The sequence below is a fragment of the Camelus dromedarius genome, chromosome 15 (genome assembly GCF_036321535.1).
Source record: "Camelus dromedarius isolate mCamDro1 chromosome 15, mCamDro1.pat, whole genome shotgun sequence".
Classification (NCBI taxonomy): domain Eukaryota; kingdom Metazoa; phylum Chordata; class Mammalia; order Artiodactyla; family Camelidae; genus Camelus; species Camelus dromedarius.
The window spans coordinates 41,690,628-41,709,905 of NC_087450.1; the positions used below are offsets into that span (position 1 = coordinate 41,690,628).

Consider the following 19,278-nt stretch of genomic DNA (forward strand, 5'->3'; position numbering starts at 1 on the left):
TCACCCTTACACAGGTAAGTGTGTAACTTATCACACATGAAGTCTAAAAAGACTGGTTGCCTAGGGAGTAAAATAGAGAAGAAATTCAGAAACTAAGTGCTTAGGAAAGCCAACTTTGTTTAGAGGTCCGGGTGAAGATGAGTATTTGTAAAGGAGATTCTGAAGAAAGACCAGTGAGGAAGGAGGAAAACCAAGAGTGAGTGATGTCTCTGGGAGGCAAAAGCATGAAAACGTGTCAGGGAGGAGAAAATGATCATCACTTGTGTTAGAACCTGTCAATAGGTCAAATCAGTTGAGGACTGATAACAGGATACTGTGGAGATTACTGGTTATTTTAATAAGAACAATTTCTGTGGAGTGATGGTGATGAAAGCATAACTGGAGTGGGTTCAAGAAAGAATCAAGGAAGGAAATGAAGGCATAGTTTTTTTTAGGAACTTTGATATAAATCAAGGAAATAGGTCAATGGGAATATGGATTCAGGTGAGAATTTTAATTTGGGGTGGGAGATACTGAAGTGTTTATAATGTTGATGACATGATTCAGTAGAGAAAGAAAAACTGATGCAGGGATAAGATAGAAAGTTTGTATAAGTGAGATCGATTGGGTGAGAAACAATGGAGTAATAATCATCTCTTTATAGTATCTCATGAGGTAATTCTATTGTCATTCCCATTACTTTGCTAGTATTTGACTATTATGGAGTACTACCTTGCTAGTTAAAACTTGTTCTAAATGTGGGAGCTGAGCTGAATCAACATATAATTAAATTGAAGTTAGTTATTCATAAGAAAGTAGCTAGACTTGTTTCCTTCTTGTAGTTAGTTTTAAACTGAAAGCATTGGAAATGACCTGGGGAATGAAATGTTTAAGCCTAAGTTATAGATATATTGATTTGTAAATATTTCCAGTTACCTTAGGTTTTAAAATGATTTTTGAAAATAATTTGGCTTTGATATGCATGTTTCTGCTGTTTAGTGATTTTGTAGTTATTTTTATGCATATATAGGCAATTTCTACTTTGATAATATATGAAAACTTTAAGTATAGTCAAGTTCATCTTTTTATATGGTTTCCAGAGATAAGTATTTTCTTTTCCAGAGTTACTTTTTTTTTTTTGAGGTAGAAGAGCAACAGCAAATATTTTATTGCTATGTAAGCACAAAAGGGTCTTTGTAAGGACATACTTATATAAATCTTAAAATTTTAAGACTTCTATTTATATTTCAAATAAAAAATATACTTTAAGTTTTATAAATTCTAGCTCATTGGGACCACCTTTTCTTAGATTCTGCCTTCATAGGAATAAAGCATATAAGGGAAACTTAAAAAAAAAAATGAGAACCTAGATAGCATACTTTTGAAAATGCTTAAACAGATTGCTCTTTTTTTTTTTTAATACTGATGTAGATTAAATAGAGTAATTTCATTAAAGAATAAATATTGACCCATAAACCAACTGTTTGATCAATCTTAATTCTAAACAGTCACATTTGGGGGAGGGGTTGAAAAGAATTTAACTTGACTAAAACATATCCTTTGGTTGAATTTAAAATTACCTTACTTACCTTGAGGCACAGGAGACAGTGTGTGGCCCAGGGATACAAATTGAAATGATCTTATGAACTAGGAGTTCCAAAAGCCTTCCTACCATGATTGCCAGACACCTTGATGCCAAAATTGTTGTTTACCTTGCAGTATTCAGGAATTTCTCAGCAAACCTTAGAATGGAGCTGTACAGGTGTGCATCACTTAAGAAACCTCTTATTAAATATAAAAATATAAACAGTTAATTGTGGAGGGGGCTTAATTTACATGACAAAGTTTTTTTGTTTTGTTTTTGTTTTTGTTTTTGTTTTTGTTTTTGTTTTTGTTTTTGTTTTAATGGAGGTACTGGGGATTAAACCCAGGACCTTGTGCAGGCTAAGTATGCGCTCTGTCACTGAGCTATATGTACTCCCAAAGTTACTTTTTTATTATAAAGCACAGACTATGAATACTGAAGCAACCCCCTCCCCCCATTCATACATTTAAAATAGAGTCTGATTTGTTAGTGGTTAATCTAGTAGACATAGTATGGAATAAGGATACTTTCACTTTTTATTGTGTATCCTTTTTTATTGTTTGGCTTTTTTACTGTGTGCATGTGTTACTTTTAATACAAAAACTAGTTAAAAAAATAAAAGCTAAGAAACATTTATATAGAAAGTCAGTTTGTATATAGTGAAGCATTCCTGCAGAGCTCTACCAGTGCATATCACAAGACAATGAATCTTCATAAATTATGTAGTTAATTTAAGTTACTGGAGATGTGCTACTTATTTCTCATCCTTGTTTATATTAAGCAGTAGGTTATTCACGGCAATATCTCAAATCCTGTATATTCTAGCAGTAAAAAAAAAAAACTTGATATGCAACAGTGTGGTTAGTTTATTCTTACTTGACTTTTTTTTTCACTAAACGTTCTTTATTGAGCACTGTTGAAACTTGTGGATTATGATTTAACTATAATTTTATAGAAGGCAGAATCAAAGTACTTAATGGCTCACTTTCTACTACTTTTATTTTTCATTTTATTAACTCAATATTTAGAATTTAAAATGTATGATTCTGAAGTTGGAAATCATTGAATAAAATTTAGCAATTTATAAATGCAGTTATTTTCTTTTATTTAACTTTTTAGCTCATAATATTGTTGACTTTATTTGTGAGATTCCGTTTTGTAAAAATAAACCTGGACTTTTTGATATAATCATCTGCTAATATTTTTTATTGAAGTAGGAATCTTGAGGGGCATCGAACAGTATTGTTCAAAGAAAAGTTTAAAAGGGTAGGTGCAGCAAAATAAAATTGACAGTCTATATGGAGATTGCTGCTTCTGCAAACAGTAGGGGGCAGTTGTCATTCAGGTTGGTCCCGTATGTTCACAGTTGTTTTTAAAGTTAGTTTCTAGCTTTGTAGATCGTATCAACTTTAGGTTACAAACTTTTCTTATTGTTGAAGGAGATCTCATTTCATCTAATCTTCTCATTTTATCTAGTCCAGTCTTTTTATTTTGCATTTTTGCTGCTATTAAGTAGAACTAGGACTTTGAGAACCTGACTTTGTTGAATTCAAGTTAAGTGTTCTTTTTTTAGTCCCTGTATCCTCTGATGAAAAGCCTTTTGTAGAATGTGTGGTAGATTCTTGGCATTCACAGTTGATACTATTTACCTGCAGCCTTGAAGGTCTCAGAATGAACAAGTGAAAGTCCGTGTCACATAGTGATTGGTGTTTTTCCTGACATAGGAATTTAAATTATACCACACTACTGTATGGGAAACTGTCACTTAACCAGTGAGTGACTTTGGACAGTGGCCTTGTATCCTCATTTAATTGCAGCTCTTGAGGGACGCAGAAATTCTGGTAGGTTAGGAGCTGGACTTGCTGATGTAAAGGGTCTGCTGTGTAGGAGTAAGGGCTGAAGCAAAAGTACTCCATGTTAAAAGAAGTATCAGCCTTTAGAGGCATGGTTTTAACCTAATGAAAAATTATAGATATTAAAGTATAATTTTATTTTGTTTTCATGAGAAGTTATATTGGGAACCAGAGTGACCTGGAACAACTAGCAAGGATGACTTTATTAAGTATTTTAAGAACTTTTAAAAGATTGATTTAGACACACTTTTATAATGCATTTTCAGATATCTGTAGAGCTCGAAGTTTCATTGCTTTTCTGACTTATGCACAAAAGAAAACTTATTTGTTCCCTTAATGAAGCCTCTTTTATTATGAATGACTCCTTAATGGAAGCTGTTTCCACATACATGTAGAATCATATATTTTCTTAGCAAGAAAAGAGTATAGGAACAGAGGATCATTGGTGAGATTTGATGATAATTACTATGACTTTGTCATTACTGTATATATGGGCCAGGATAAAAGAAAGTATTAGAAATTCTCTTCTTTGACTATTATCTTGGTCCTTTCATTAAGTGGAGTTCTTCATGATGGGAGTTAAGAGGGATGGTATACTTAATGATTTAAAAAAAAAGATACTCTGTGCTATATCCTCTATCCAAGTGAAGACTGTTCATCTCTTATTACAACTATTTTGTCTTTACTTCAAGTAGACTTTTAAGCCTTCAGCTTCAGAAAGGACTGAAACCAAGAAATCTGGGTTCTATTAGAAAACAAGTTTACCTCAGTTGATTGTGGGGTATTGTTTTTGTTTTTGTTTGTTTGTTTTGGTGGGGAGGGAATTAGGTTTGTTTATTTATTTATTTATTTATTCATTCAGTCATTCATTCATTCATGCTTAGGGAAGGTACTGGGGATTGAACCCAGAACCTCACACGTATGCTAAACTCGTGCTCTACTACTTGAGCTATATACCCTGCGCACCCTAGTTAATCGTGTTTTAAAAATTATCGTCCTTCCTTATAGTCTTACCAGTAGGATACATGATTCTTAAGTAGTCTTCCAATTGTCAGGCTTGTTGCTTTTCCTGCTTTGTGGACTCTTGACTCCTTCTGTTCTTCCTTCAGATATGTGAAGGTCTCTAACGGTGGTTAAGAGTGGGTCCTGGAGCTCTGCTGCCTGGCTTTTAAGTCCTGGAGTGCCACTATTTGACCTTGAGCAAGTGTGTTAACCTTTCTCCTTTAGTTTTTTCATCTATAAAATGAGAAAAATAATAATTCCTATCTCATAGAGTTGTCAGTGAGTAATGCTTTGAGTTTTCGTGGAAGAGTGCCTGACATGCAGTAAGCACTCAGAAATGTTAGTTGTCACCACTATCATAACTGTCCTCTTCCTCTTCTTAATGCTTGGTCACTAAGATATGTCAGTTTTTCTTTTTAGACTCTAGACCACTGATTTCTCTTTTTCCACTGGCACTGACACTGTTCTAGACTGTGATGTTACTACCTCATGCCACAATTTGCTAGAGACTTTCACTTAACACCTGCTGCCTCTAATACATCCTTTATGCTTGTGTTTTTCAGTACTAGACTAATTCCAGTTTCATACTGTCACTCCCTTGCTCAAGAGCATACAGCAGATTTTCAATTGTTTTATCAAGCCCAAATTCCTCTGTCCGACCCTGGCTTAATTAGCATTACTCTCTTATTCCACTCAGGCTAGTGTCGTATTTTCTCATCTACGTCATATACTTGGACATTTGCTCATATTCTTCTTTCAACTTTTATGCCCTTCCTTTCTGCCTTTACCCTTCTACTTTTTATATTTCTGTTGTATCCATACTTCAAGAATCCAGTGTTTCTAAGAAGTCTCTATGGCATGTAAGAACTGAGCTTGGGTAGGAAGAGCATTGGTAAAACTGAGAGAGACTCAGGTTGATTTACAGATCAGAGTATATACTGGGGTTCAGGACCATTAAATTGAAGAAGGGCAAATAGGAACTACGGTCTGAAAAGCAGATCTAAGATGAAGGACCAGTTTTAAGGTAAAGATTGAAAAGTGGGAGGGATGTGAAATGAATGACAACTGAGAGCAAAATGGTATCGAAAATCTGAGGTGTCATTCAGGTTTGAGACAGACCAGAGAAGATCCAGATGGATCAGATGGTTTTTAAGGTCCACATGGCCAGGCAAGATAATGTATTTCTGAATTGAGATAGGGGAGCCAAGTAATATTAAGATCATATGTAAAAAATAGGTTTTAGGAATCTGAAGCAGTCAAATGGAGTCTTGGGCATTGGAAGACTGGGGACATAACTGGATAAAATAGAGCCCCTGGTTAGGCTAGAGTATCAAGATCTGTACAGGATGACAGCAAAATTGAGTGTACTGAGCCATAGAACAACTTAAATTTCCTTATGATTAAGATTAGAACTGGATTGTGTGAATATTGCTGTATTGAGGCAACTTGATAGGCTACCTTGCCAGAGGTGTAAGGATGGAGGGACCACCATTGATCTGACCAGTAAAGCCTTTGGTGATTTCAGTGTACTTAGTGTATGACCCATATTGCTTTAATCCTGATTAAGCACACCACTATCTTGTATGGCTGTGATTGACTTATGTGAATCTCTTTTTCTGTATTCATATCTTAAGTTAGTTCAGATGAGTACCATTTTAAAAATAGAGCTTTATTGTGCTATGATTAACATTCAGCTGTGTATAAAGTGTACAATTTGATAAATTTGAAATATGTATATACCTGTTAAATCATTACTACAATTAAGATAATGAACATATTTATCATCTTCAGAAGTTTCCTTGTGCCCTTTTGTAATTCTTCCCTGTGTTCCTCTCTGCCCCTCCTCCACCCTCTCAGGTCCATTGATTTACTTTCTGTCACTAGAGTAGTTTTTATTTTCTAGAGTTTTTAAAATGGAGTCACACAGTATGAACCCTTTTTGTCTGGCTTCTCTCACTCAGCATATTTATTCTTTATTTTTACCACTTTTTAAGCAAAGTTATTTTGAGTGTGTCAGTAGTTTATTCCTTTCTATTGCTGAAGAATTTTCTTTTGTATGGATATACCTCAGTTTGTTTATCCATTGACCTTCTGAGGGATATTTAGCTGTTTTTAGTTTTTGTGTATATTGCAGACAAAACTGGGGTGAATATTTGTGTACAAATCTTTGTGTGGACATAATGCTTAATTTTTTTTTTTCCAGGAGTAGGATAGCTGGCAGGAGTTATATGGCAGAAGTATGTTTAGCTTTTTAAGAAATTGCCAAACTGTTTTCCAGAGTAGTTGTACTGTTTCACATTTCCGCAAGTACAGATTGAGTTTCAGTTCTATATCCTTACTGCACTTGGTATGGTCACTCATTTTAATTTTAGCTTATTCTAGTGAGTGTTTAGTGGTAGCTCATTGTAGTTTTAATTTGCCTGTCTTCTTTAATGACTAACAGATGTAGAGCCTTCTGTGTGCTTTTTGCCATTCCAGTGTATTCTTTGATGAAAATATCTGTTAAACATCTTTTCCTATTTAAAACTTTTTAAAAAATTCTGGTAAGAGACATGTAACATAAAATTTACCATCTTAACCATTTTTAACCATTTATGTAATAGTGTTAAGTGCATTCACATTGTTGTGCAACCAACCTTCAGAACTATTTGTCTTGTAAAATAGTTACCTATTTTTTTAAAGAAGTATTAGGTTGTTTTGAAATTTCTTTACATATTCAGCTATGAATCTTTTATCAGATATATGCTTTTTCTTTATATATTCAAATATAAATCCTTTATCACATAGATGCTTTACAAATATTTTCTCCCAGTCGTGTTTTGTCTTTTTCAGTTTACTGTGCATCTTGAAATTGGCCATGATGGGAATGATTTACTCCATATTAACAGGCAGATTGCTACAAATCAGGGCTTTATTTTTTGTTGATTGTCAGTGCTTAAGAAAAGTAATGGGGAAAAGTTAATAATGCAGATTAAACTTAAAATTGTGTTGTGTCTGTAGCCTTTATATTGTGAATAGCACAAAAAAGTGAGGAAGGAAATATACTTTCCAGTATTGGAAGAACTATTGTCTAACAAGCAAAGAAGTCATTCAAGTTGTTGAATGAGTGAAATTGTTTCACTCTTGTCATTTGCAACTATCGCATGGCTATGGGTAAAAGAGTTCAGCTAAAATCAGTGAAATCATTCTGGGACAATTGGTTGCCTATGTAGAATTTGCGAAGAAGAGTTTATATTTTTTCATTGTTTGTAAATGTATGATACATATCTTTTTATTTTAGTAAAATTTAAAATAAGCTTATGTACATACGTGTACATATACATTTTTTTCCTGCAAAGCTATTTGTTAAACAGTTACCAGTCTACTACTGGCCATACACTAAATAAATTGTAAATGGTGAAGGTAAATGTTTCTAGATTCATGTAACTTGAGTTAAGAAAGAAAAATGAGGCTCTGAAACAAAGTCACAGTGTGGGTGATCAGAGAACCAATTTAATGCTGAAACCAGAGGATGAGAAGGATAGGATGAATAGTAGGGAGATCAAATGAAAGACATAATAATACACAGAAGGCCAAGACAGTTCTCTTCCCACTGAAGACACAAAGAGAAGTGAGTTGTTAGTTGTAGGATATTTGTTTTGCTATGACGTGCTCTAATCTTACCATTTTGTGTAGGTGATAGTTCGTTAGTGGTATTGAAGAGGAAGGTTAAAAACTCACAAGTTATTAGTGTTACATTAGCAGCTTCAAGTAAGCCTTGAATATCTCCAACAAATCTAATTATCCTTTAGACCAAAAAAAATCACAAAATACATTTTAACATTTAAAACTGGAACACAGAAGAATAACGTGTTCCCTGTTATCTTCTAGAAAGTTGCATCATTAGCTAGATTGCTTTTTAATCTATACACACACTTTGTTATGTTAACCATAATTATTGTATTTCTTTCAAGAGATTTTTTTCCCCAGAATAACTTGATTTTGAGTCTGATGATTAAGTGACACATTTTGTTTTGTTTTGTAGCCATGCAGGATATACATACTGTGGGTCTTGTGCTGCTCATGCTTACAAACAAGTGGATCCATCTATTACGTAAGTAATATAGTCAGATATCATTTTGACCAGGTGGGAGAAGGTTGGGAGTTATATCATCATTGCTTTGCCACTCAAGCAGTTTGTTTTTACATACTTACTGTTATATACTCAATTTCATTATGAATTGACTTTTTATAAATTTGATTTTACCTTACATGGATTATGAGAAGCTTTAATGCTATTTTTCATTGTTGGAACAATTAGTTTTTATCTTCCCCCTTTTTGCTAAAATGTTTAGTTCTGGAATTGTTAGGAGGTTAATGCAGTATTGTCATTTATAAGAAATATTTTTTGGTCATTTAGATGACCAAAATATATTTCACATACATATTTGAGCTTCTTCCACAGTTCCTGGCTCACAGCTCCCCAAACTCTTGGAATTTCCTGAGTGGTGAGATTGACAAAGGTGTCTCTTATGTTACTGAGTGACTTTTGGACTCCACCTAAGGATGGGGGCTGGTTGCCAGGATAACTAAGTTTGTGATTAGAGGGTTGGAATTTATTCCCACTCCCCAACCTCCTCAGGGGGAGGGGAGAGGACCTGAAAGCTGAATCAGTGCCATAAGTACTATGTAATGAAACCCCAATAAAACCTCAAAAGGATAGCATTTGGGGAGCATCTGGGTTGGTGAATATGTGAAGATTTGGGGAGAGTGGCCCACCTGGAGAGGGCATGGAAGGCCCTGGTCCTTTCCCCTTATCTTGCCCTACCTGCATCTCTTCCATCTAGTTGTTGCTGAGTTACATCTTTTTATAATAAAATGGTGATCTAGTAAGTAAAATGTTTTTCTGAGTTTTGTGAGCCAAAATTAGCAAATTTCTGTCAAATTAATTGAACCCAAGGAGGGGATCATCGAAACCGGTCTGTTAGAAGTACGAGTAACAACTTGGACTTTGCGATTGGCATCTGAATTGAAATCAAAGAGGAGATTGATGGATCTCCAATCTGTAACTGGTTGGTCAGAAGTACAGGTGACAGCCTGGGCTTGGGACTGGCATCTGAAGTGGGGGATGGGCGAAGATTGAACCCTTAACCTGTGGTATTGGATGCTATCTCCAGGTAGATAAGTGTCAGAATTTAGTAGAATTCTTGGTCACCCTCCTGGTGTACGAGAATCGCTTGTTGGAGGTGTGGGCCCCCAACCCGTGTGAACCACACAGTGGAACTGGGTCCAGGAACACTAATATTTTGGTTTTTAAAATTTTCTTTGAAAACCTGGAGATGAGCATTTTTAAGAAAAAAACAAAGCTCTTTGTTCTATTTTAATCACTTTGTAACTGAAAATTCTTTATTGTACTTGTTAAGTTGTGGTTAATGAATTAAGAATAATTTCTCATTGACAGGATAAGGTACGTGAATTATTTTAGAATCTGACAGTGAATTTCATATGATGTTTGAAGTATATTAGCTCTTAATAATTTAATGACAGCTCTGAAATTAGCTTTAAAAAATCTTTCTGGCAAATTGAGACTGAATTGTATACTACTCTTTAAAAAGAAAAACTTGTGAACTTTAAAAAGCTTAGTATACCACTGTAAAATAAGAAACAGGAATTTTCAGAAGCTTCTGCTGGAAATGGCCACTCAAATTTCTTAATGTGATAACCAGCATTTTATTTAAATTGTTAATTCACTATATGTTAACCAGTCTCAGGTTCTACTTTGTGTTGCCAGTTGTATATACACTGTGTGAATAGGTGTAGTTGATTATTTAAATTCTGTCAAATGTTGATTGTTAGGTTAGACCTGTACTAGTAGAGATAAAGCATAATCATTTCAGAAGTAACTCATGACAGCCATGAGTTTATAAATAAAATCTCACTCACAGCCTACTCCTTTGCCTTTGAGCAATTAATTAGTTCAAATTGTTAAAACTAAAAATCTGCTCTCTTTTGTTTTTATGAAGTGTGCTTTGTACTTTTTATCATACCTTTGTTGAAATTATTTTTAGTAAGTTTTGTAATAATAAACAAAATGATAATGTTGCCAGATCAATGAGGTTTTGGTTAGCCCTGCTTCCTTTATGGTGTTTTGAGGAGCATCTTTAACAAATATTTCTTTGTACGTATTTAATGTATAATTTGAACTTATTTTATCAATCACAGCAAACAGAAATTAGATTGTAAAGGTTTTCAGAATCTTCCCTTATTTGATCCTGGACCTATAAAACCGGCTATAGTCTAGGCTAGTTGATATGACAGTCTTTTCCAAGCCTTTTTCTATTTTGCATAATTTTTAAAAATGTATTTTTATTGAAGTATAGTCAGTTTACAGTGTGTCAATTTCTGATGTACAGCACAATACTTCAGTCATATAGGAACATACATAAATTTGTTTTTGTATTCTTTTTCACCATAAGTTACTATAAGATACTGAATATAGTTCCCTGTGCTCTACAGTAGAAGCTTGTTGTTTATCTATTTTATGTGTATTAGTTAGTATCTACAAATCTTGAACTCCCAATTTATCCATCTCCCCACCCCGCTCTGGTAACCGTAAGTTTGTTTTCTATATCTGTGGGTCTGTTTCTGTTTTATAAATAAGTTTTTCTTTTTTTTTAGATCCCTAATATAAGTGGTATTATATGGTATTTTTCTTTCTCTTTCTGGCTTACTTCACTTAGAATGACAGTCTCCAAGTCCATCCATGTTGCTGCAAATGGCATTATTTTATTATTTTTTTATGGCTGAGTAGTATTCTATTGTATAAATGTATCACAGTTTCTTTATCCAGTCATCTGTCAGTGGACATTTAGCTTGTTTCCATGTCTTGGCTATTGTAAATAGTGCTGCTATGAACATTGGGGTGCATGTGTCTTCTTGAATTAAGGTTCCCTCTGGATACATGCTCAGGAGTGGGATTGCTGGAATATGGTAAGTCTATTTTTAGATTTTTGAGGAATCTCCAAGCTGTTTTCCATTATGGCTGCACCAAACTATATTCCCACCAGCAGTGTAGAAGGGTTCCTTTCTCTCCACACCCTCTCCAGCATTTATCATTCGTGGACTTTTGAATGATGGCCATTCTAACTGGTGTGAGGTGGTACCTCATTGTAGTTTTGATTTGCATTTTTCTGATAATTAGTGATATTGAGCATTTTTTCATGTGCCTGTTGGCTGTCTGTGTGTCTTCACTGGAGAATTGCTTGTTTAGGTCTTCTGCCCATTTTTGGATTGGGTTGTTTGTTTCTTTCTTATTAAGTTATATGAGCTGTTTATATATTCTGGAGATTAAGCCCTTGTCAGTCTCATCTTTTGCAAATATTTTCTCCCATTCTGTAGGTTGTCTTTTTGTTTTGCTTATAGTTTCCTTTGTTGTGCAAAAGCTTGTGAGTTTAATTAGGTCCCATTTGTTTATTTTTGCTTTTATTTCTATTGCCTGGGTAGACTACCTAGGAGAACATTGCTGAGATTTATGCCGGATATTGTTTTGCTTATATTTTCTTCTAAGAGGTTTATAGTGTCTTGTCTTAGGTTTAAGTATTTAAGCCATTTTGAGTTTATTTTTGTGTATAGTGTGAGGGAGTATTCTAACTTCATTGATTTATATGCAGCTGTCCAGTTTTCCCAATATTTTGGAGAATTTTTATTGATGATGTTATGTGCTGAAAGGGTACCCGCAAATTAAAGTTAGCATAGGGGTATATATATATAGAGATAAAGAGCCTGTATTGGAACTTGTGTGTTTAAAAAGTTGATGGACAGTGTGAATGAAATAATAAAAAGGGAAGAGAGTCAAGGACTAAGAAGGTGATTATAACGGAGATCAGTAAAAAGAAAGGCAAATGATGGGTGCTGATGTGGTCACCTTATTTTTGTAATAAGAATATATAATAATTGAATTCTGAATAGATAAATTTCAAGGTCTCAGTGTTAAAAATAATCATTGACAGTCATAGTTGTAGTCTCTTGAATGTGGCCCTCTCTGAGAGTTTCAGTGTCTATAGAGTTGTTTGAGAAAATAGAGACAATATCTTTTTGAGAATGGCAAGTATGGAGAAAAAATAACAGTCCAAGAGAGAACATTAAATTCTACACCACTAGCATCCAGTTTTACTTTCCCATTCTCCACATGTTAACCAGGATCATCTTTTGTACTCTATTGTACTTTGAATGAATATTTTACCTTTGCATGATTTTGTAACATCTCAGGGAATATTTGGAAAATATTTGTTCAGTAGTTATGTATTTCTTTCAAATGTTGACATTTCATCATAGGATGTCAGAAATCACATTTGTTAATATTACCATCAATTTCATCAGTTTTATCAAAAAAATGTTTAACTATTGGAAAGCTGTCAGTCTTACAGTGATAGAAGTTTTGCAGAAGTCTTGTTTTCCCTTAAAAGTTTCAGTTTTATCATTGGCAACAAATACTTCAGATGTTTTCTTTGAAGTGTCAGGCTCATTTTGTTCATTTTTCTGGAAATTTTCTGGCAAATACTTTAATTGGAATAACCACAATTTGCATACAGTCATATTTTTGAAGTAAAAATTATGTTCCATGGAACAAATGTCTAGTTTAGCTCACAGATCAAAGTCACGGAGGATTTTTCCTTGAGACGTACTACTCTATGCAGCAGAAATACTTTATGCATTTATCACCACAAACTGAATGCATTTTGTCATACAGAATGTTTCTATAAAACTGTACTCAAAATTCAGGATTTAATGAAATTAAGTGAAACTGGCTTTTAAAAAAAACTTGGTGTGGGTGAAGGTTAAGAGTACATGACTGCTAGTACATTTTGATTCTATTACCTTGATCGTAGTTCTAATGTGCCAGCAGTTTAGCCAGCCTCACTTTTGTACTGAGTGCAAATGTCAACACAGTGAAAAGGCAAATAACTTCTTTGTATTATTATGAAAATAGTTTTGATTTTGTGTTCTCCTTGAAAGGATCTTGAGGAGTCTACAGTTCACACTTTAACAACTGCTGTGACATAGGGTGATTGGATTTAGATTGTGGATAAGGTATTGGAGAAAGCATCTCTGAGAATGTGGTTTTTAAGCAGAAGGAGCCATAGCATGTGTAAAAACTTTGAAGTAGGCAAAGATGTTCCTGTCATCAAGGAGCTTCAAGGAGACCAGTATACATAAAGTATCATGATCACAAGAAGGGGCCAGTTCATTTGAGACTTTAGAACACATTTTAAGGATTTTGAAATTTGTCCTCTGACCATGAAAAGCCGTTGAAAAACTTTTTAAGCCAGGAGAGTGATATGATCTGATTCATGTTTCAGAAAGAGTACTCTGGCTGTTTAAGGAATTTAAAAAATGATACATTTAATTAATTTTTCCCCATATTTGTAGTTGCAGAGTCTTTTCCTATTACTTTAGTTAAAAACCGGAACTCAGGATGTTATTTAGATAGTAACTTGATTTCTGACTCATATCTTTCAGAAAACTTTGCAGGGCAGAAAAAGAGAACAAAAAGGAATCTTCTTTGGGGCCACATGACATTTTATTCTTTATTTAAAATATCTCCACTTGCCGTGAAACACTTTAAAAACTTACCTGTGTTCCATTATTCAGTATCAGTAAGTGAGTATTTATGAGCACACACTCAGGTAGCTCACATACTGAGTGCACAGACTGTACCCCTCATAGTAAGTAGCTCCACGTGAATTCTCTGGAGGTATTACACACGAGCTACATTTATTTCTAAAAGAATGGCTACTGCTTTTTTTTCCAGTTTTTTCATACTAAAGATTTCTTTAACATATATGGCAACATTGATTATATGCTGATATTTAAAGGAACTCCTTTAAGAGAAAGAACCTCGTAATTAATTAATTAAAGGGAGATAAAGTGGTCTTACTTCTAGTGCCTACTCATTTCTCTCCAGAATGTTTCTGTGGCCATGGTCTTTATGGATCTAGCAATCTAGTGGGGGGATAAAAAAGAAACTGCATTATCTTTTATTTACATGATTAATTTTCTCTTTTGGTTAGAGTATAGCTAACACAGAGGCCCATTCTGAGAGTACTACTGGTTTATTACACACTTTCTTTTTTCTTCTTTTCAGTGATACCTAGCCTTTTTTGGTTTGTTTTTGAGTATATCACTTTTAAGGGTTTTATATTGATGGGACCTAAATGTCTTTTCCTGTTCTCTCTCTTCACCGTATGTGGAACTTCACTGTGTTGCTTTTGGGTGAGTTTCTGCCAAACTGGAAAGAATCCTTTGGGCAGTTCAGACTGGCGAAAGCCCTTTTCCCCACTAGTCTTCATCCTTTCGTTTAGGGCGGGTCTGATGAAAAGACAAGCAAGGTAAATAGTTGGGTATCAGAGGAGGCGTTAGGCTTGTGAAGCCGACCTCAGGTCTTTATTTCTGGAGTAGTGCTCATTTTATAGTCACTGTGAGAGGAACCTTGTTACACTTACCTATGAAATAAATCTATGCCTAGATTGATGTTTTTGAAGTCACTGCGTATTTTAATTATATATCCTGGGTTTCCCAGGAGTGTTCTGATTTTAAATAATACTATACCTGTCTCTTTTCATAGAAATACATTCCTCAATCATAAAAGATGCTTTTTTTTCTTACTTGATTCTTGGTTCATATAACACCTGTCCTCAGGCAAGTCTTCCAAACACTCAGAGTTACCATTATGTAAGTCCCACATTAGACTTTAAAAAATTGTGGTGATGTTTATGTGCTGTTAAGATAGGAGAACATAGTGGTATCTCTTTTGTTCATTTAGGAATCTATAGATTTGATCTTTTTTTCTTAAATGGTTATTGAGTTGATTATGGAGATGATGACAAGAAGTGAGTATTAATAGGGGAGAAGGTAAAGAGATTATGTTTCTGACTGGAAATGGCCTGTGAGTGGTCTTACATGTGTGCTCTGTGTGACATCTTGAGGAGATTTTGGGACTAAACTGAGAATTGCTTTTCACATCTTTCTTATTCACCACCTTCCCACCCCCTATATAGCAAGTAATATATAGCAGATAATAGGCTAATTTTCTTAGCTATAACAGGATTTTATCGAAATAAATATATTGATAAAGCACACATTCCTTGGCCTGCAAGTTTTTTTGTTTGTTTTTTTCCTATTTCAAAGATTTTTTTTTTAATTGAAGTGTTGTTAGTTTACCATGTTGTGTCAGTTTCTGGTGTATAGCATAATGTTTCAGTCATAGCCTGGAAGTTTTTGATGTGAAAGGAATATAACTCTGGGTCTCAGTCTTTGTGTCTTTGTCCATTAATTGAGCAATGAGTAGCACTTAATTTTCTAGGTATGTAGCCTACGTATACTCCTTTTTTTCTTATACTTTTGGTTCTTTTGGATCTGTGTGTGTGTGTGGTGGGGAAGGTTTTGTTCTTATGAATCTAGAAGAATAGAGAAATTAGATAGTTTTGGAATGTAGATTGTAGAGCTGTTTAAGATAAAATGAGAAGAAGTTAATTTTACTTTTGATGTCAAGATAAAGGGGTTGTGAAGATTTAAGCTACAGTTTAGCCCAGTTCTTTTCTTTAGCCTACAGGGCAAATAACACATAATTAAGTTTCTTTGTTTTTGAGAATGACTTCTACTTGAACGGGAACAGAGAAAGCTTATTACACAGAATTCTCCTCAACAAGATGCCTTTTTTTCCCCTGCCATGGAAAGAAATTTGGAAGTAGCTTTATCAGAATGTTTCTTTGTAATGATACTATGTATTTTTAGAATTTATACTGTTAGGTATTTTTATTAACGTTGTAGGCAAGTTTAGAATGTGTTATACTTTTGAGATTTTATTTAGTAACCGAAATGTTTAAAATTCAGTTAATATAGCTATTGGAAACCTGTATCCTTGCCATTGTGAATACAGAGGTCATTTTAAGCATAGTCAGTGGGTTTACAGTATATAATCAGTAACTGGTATTTCCAGGTGTTGAACATGGTACTTTTAAAGGCCTTCTAACAAAAAGACAGAGTTAAGGCTTAATTAACTGAAGAGCAAGTCATTAGTAGGTACATTAGCTTGCTAAGTGCTGCCATAACAAAATACCACAGACTAGCTGACTAAAACAACAGAAATTTATTTTCTCACAGTTCTGGATGCTGGAAAAGTCCAAGATGAAGGTGTTTGCAGGGTTGGTTTCTTCTTAGGCCTTTTTCCTCGGCTTGTGGTTGGCTGTCCTCTTGCTGCCTTTGCACACGCTCACCTCTCTGTGCACGTGCACCCCTGGTGTCTCCTCCTCTGCTTGCACCAGTCATTCTGGATTCAGGCCTTACCCTCAGGGCCACATTTTAACTTAGTCATGTCTTTAAAGACTTTATCTCCAAAGAGGCCACATTTTGAGGTGCGGAGGGTGGGATTTCAACATATGAATTTCAAGGGAACACAATTTAGCACATAATAGTAGGTAATGAAGTCAATCAAGGAAAACAGTGTTACGTGTAATTTTTAAAAATTACTTATTTTCAACCTTTTTATTTAATAAGGTTTGTGTAGAAGTGCAATTGTTCTGTGTTTTTTGTTGTATATCTCCTAGCCGGAGAATTTTCATCCTTGGGCCTTCTCATCATGTGCCCCTTTCTCGATGTGCACTTTCCAGTGTGGATATATATAGGACACCTCTGTATGACCTTCGTATTGACCAAAAGAGTAAGTATATAGAGATCTTACAGCTTATAAACAGCTAAAGTTTTTAAAAATAGGAATTATACGTTAATTTAAAATAAAAATATGAGTATCATAAGTAATATTTTAATTAAAAAAATAAAATTTGTTGTGACTAATCTGCAAAAAATAAAAACAAAGAAAGTGTTCCATATGCCTGAAAGACAACTACAGTTTTTCTTCCAGCTACAAAAATCTGTCATATTCACTAGTCTCCAGGCTGTAATGCTTTGCATTTATAATCAGGGAGGTACCATGTACTCATTGTACCATGAGACAAGAAATTGATACCCACAACAACTTGATGAAAGATTCTGGGCATGTTAGTGTATAACAGTTCTCTCTCAGTGTAAATGGATAATAGTGATAATGACTTTACTTCCTCATAAATGATTTTTTTATAGGGAAAAAAAGGGACTATGAAACTCTGCAAGAAAAGTGCTACATAGATCTTAAGTATATTTTATTTTTAAAACATCTATTTTGATTTTATAATAGGATTCTAGAAACTCCCTTTTTTATTAAGTTGAAGCTCATTTTGTACACTGAATGTGCAAAGTAAAACCTTTTGACTTTATAATAGTATTCTTGGAGCAGTGGGTGAACATAAATTTTAAAAATACAGAATAATACAGAGACTATTATAACAAATACTCATGTACCAATTTATTATCCACAGTTGACTCAGAATTTTCCCTCATCTGAACTCCATTTATATTCCCCAGAATAACCACATTCATGAACTTGGTGTATATCCTTTCATTTCATGAAATTATATTTTAAGTATGTTGGGTATTTATTGTTTCAAGAAATTTTGCAACAAGTTCTTCTGTAGAATGAAAGAAGCCATTTGAAAGGAAATGACCCCCTCTTTTTCTTTAATTTTTAGGCCTAAATTTTCATAATTTGGGGTTTTAAGCATTATAGAGTATTAGCAATTTGTTGTTAGGATATATCGTATGAATGAAGCTGGAATATTACTAGCCTTATGCTCTGGAATGGTTTTAGGGGATATACTTTTTTAAATTTTTAATCTGCTTTTTATATGAATTTTATTAAATTAAAAATTTTTTTTCCTTCTAGTTTTATTGAGATGTAATTGACATACAGCACTGTATAAGATTAAGGTGCACTGAATAGTGATTTGACATATCAAATAGTGATTTGACTTAATATATATCATATATTTGACTTACATATTCATATACACATAAACTTAGTAAGTTTAGTGAACATCCATCATATAGATAAAAATTAAAGAAAGTTAAAAAATGGAAAAAATTTTTTTGCCTTGCAATGAGAACTCTTAGGATTTACTCTCAACTTTGATACCTAATGTATGCCGCTGAGCATGTACAATATTTATCGTGTTGCACATTACATCCCTAGCACTTACTTATCTTACTACTGGAAGTTTTACCTTTTTACTACCTTCATCCAATTCCTCTTCCCCTCTGGGACACACTTTATTTTTAAAACCTTGTTTGGGCATTTAGAAGATTTTGGTTTTGGATAGCCTGCCAATGAAGGAATGGAAGATTTTTAATCAGTTTAATTTTATAGGAAAAAAAGTCATACCATTATTTGTTCCTTTCTTTGATATTGGTAAACCTGTCTAAGGATATAGTTATAAAAATGCTGATTCTGGGGGGACAGTATAGCTCAATGATAAAGTGCGTGCTTAGCATTCTCGAGGTCCTGAGTTCAATTCCCAGTATCTCCATTAAAAAAAATAAGATAAAAATGCTGATTCTGTTCAGTGATAACACAAAAATATTCTTATTTTTTTTACATATTAAATTTCATCATTTTCTTGCTATATAATAATCTAGTTTTAAGTATAATTCATCAGGAGGGTCTGAATTACTAAATCATTTTAAGAACATTTATGGCATGGTACTGTGGTAAATTTACATTTCAATCTATCCCACAAGCTTAATTTTAAATTTTGAGGAAAATAGCATCCTTGGTAGGATTTTTTTGTTCTTAGTATAACACGAAACTGAGATGTAAAACAATAATCCTATACTTTTTATTAAAAAACAAAGGAAAACTCAAAAACTGTGTTATTAACCTCATGAGTAAGTACACCAAGGGTTTTTCCATGTTTCAGTTCTAACCACCTATGTTCTTGTTAGTATCTACTG

The 19,278-nt window shown here is 33.9% G+C and overlaps 1 protein-coding gene across 8 annotated transcripts in view; it reads left to right on the top strand.

Annotated features, from left to right (window-relative positions):
* MEMO1 (mediator of cell motility 1) overlaps positions 1 to 19,278 on the top strand; it is a 116,515-nt gene that overhangs the window by 47,016 nt on the left and 50,221 nt on the right. For 7 of the 8 annotated variants that reach the window (XM_064494627.1, XM_031466813.2, XM_031466814.2 and 4 more), the window contains 2 exons: positions 8,444 to 8,512; positions 17,004 to 17,116. In XM_064494627.1, coding sequence (XP_064350697.1) covers positions 8,444 to 8,512; positions 17,004 to 17,116 — 182 coding nt within the window. The remainder of the gene's footprint in view (positions 1 to 8,443; positions 8,513 to 17,003; positions 17,117 to 19,278) is intronic. The other variant, XM_064494630.1, reaches the window with a different exon arrangement.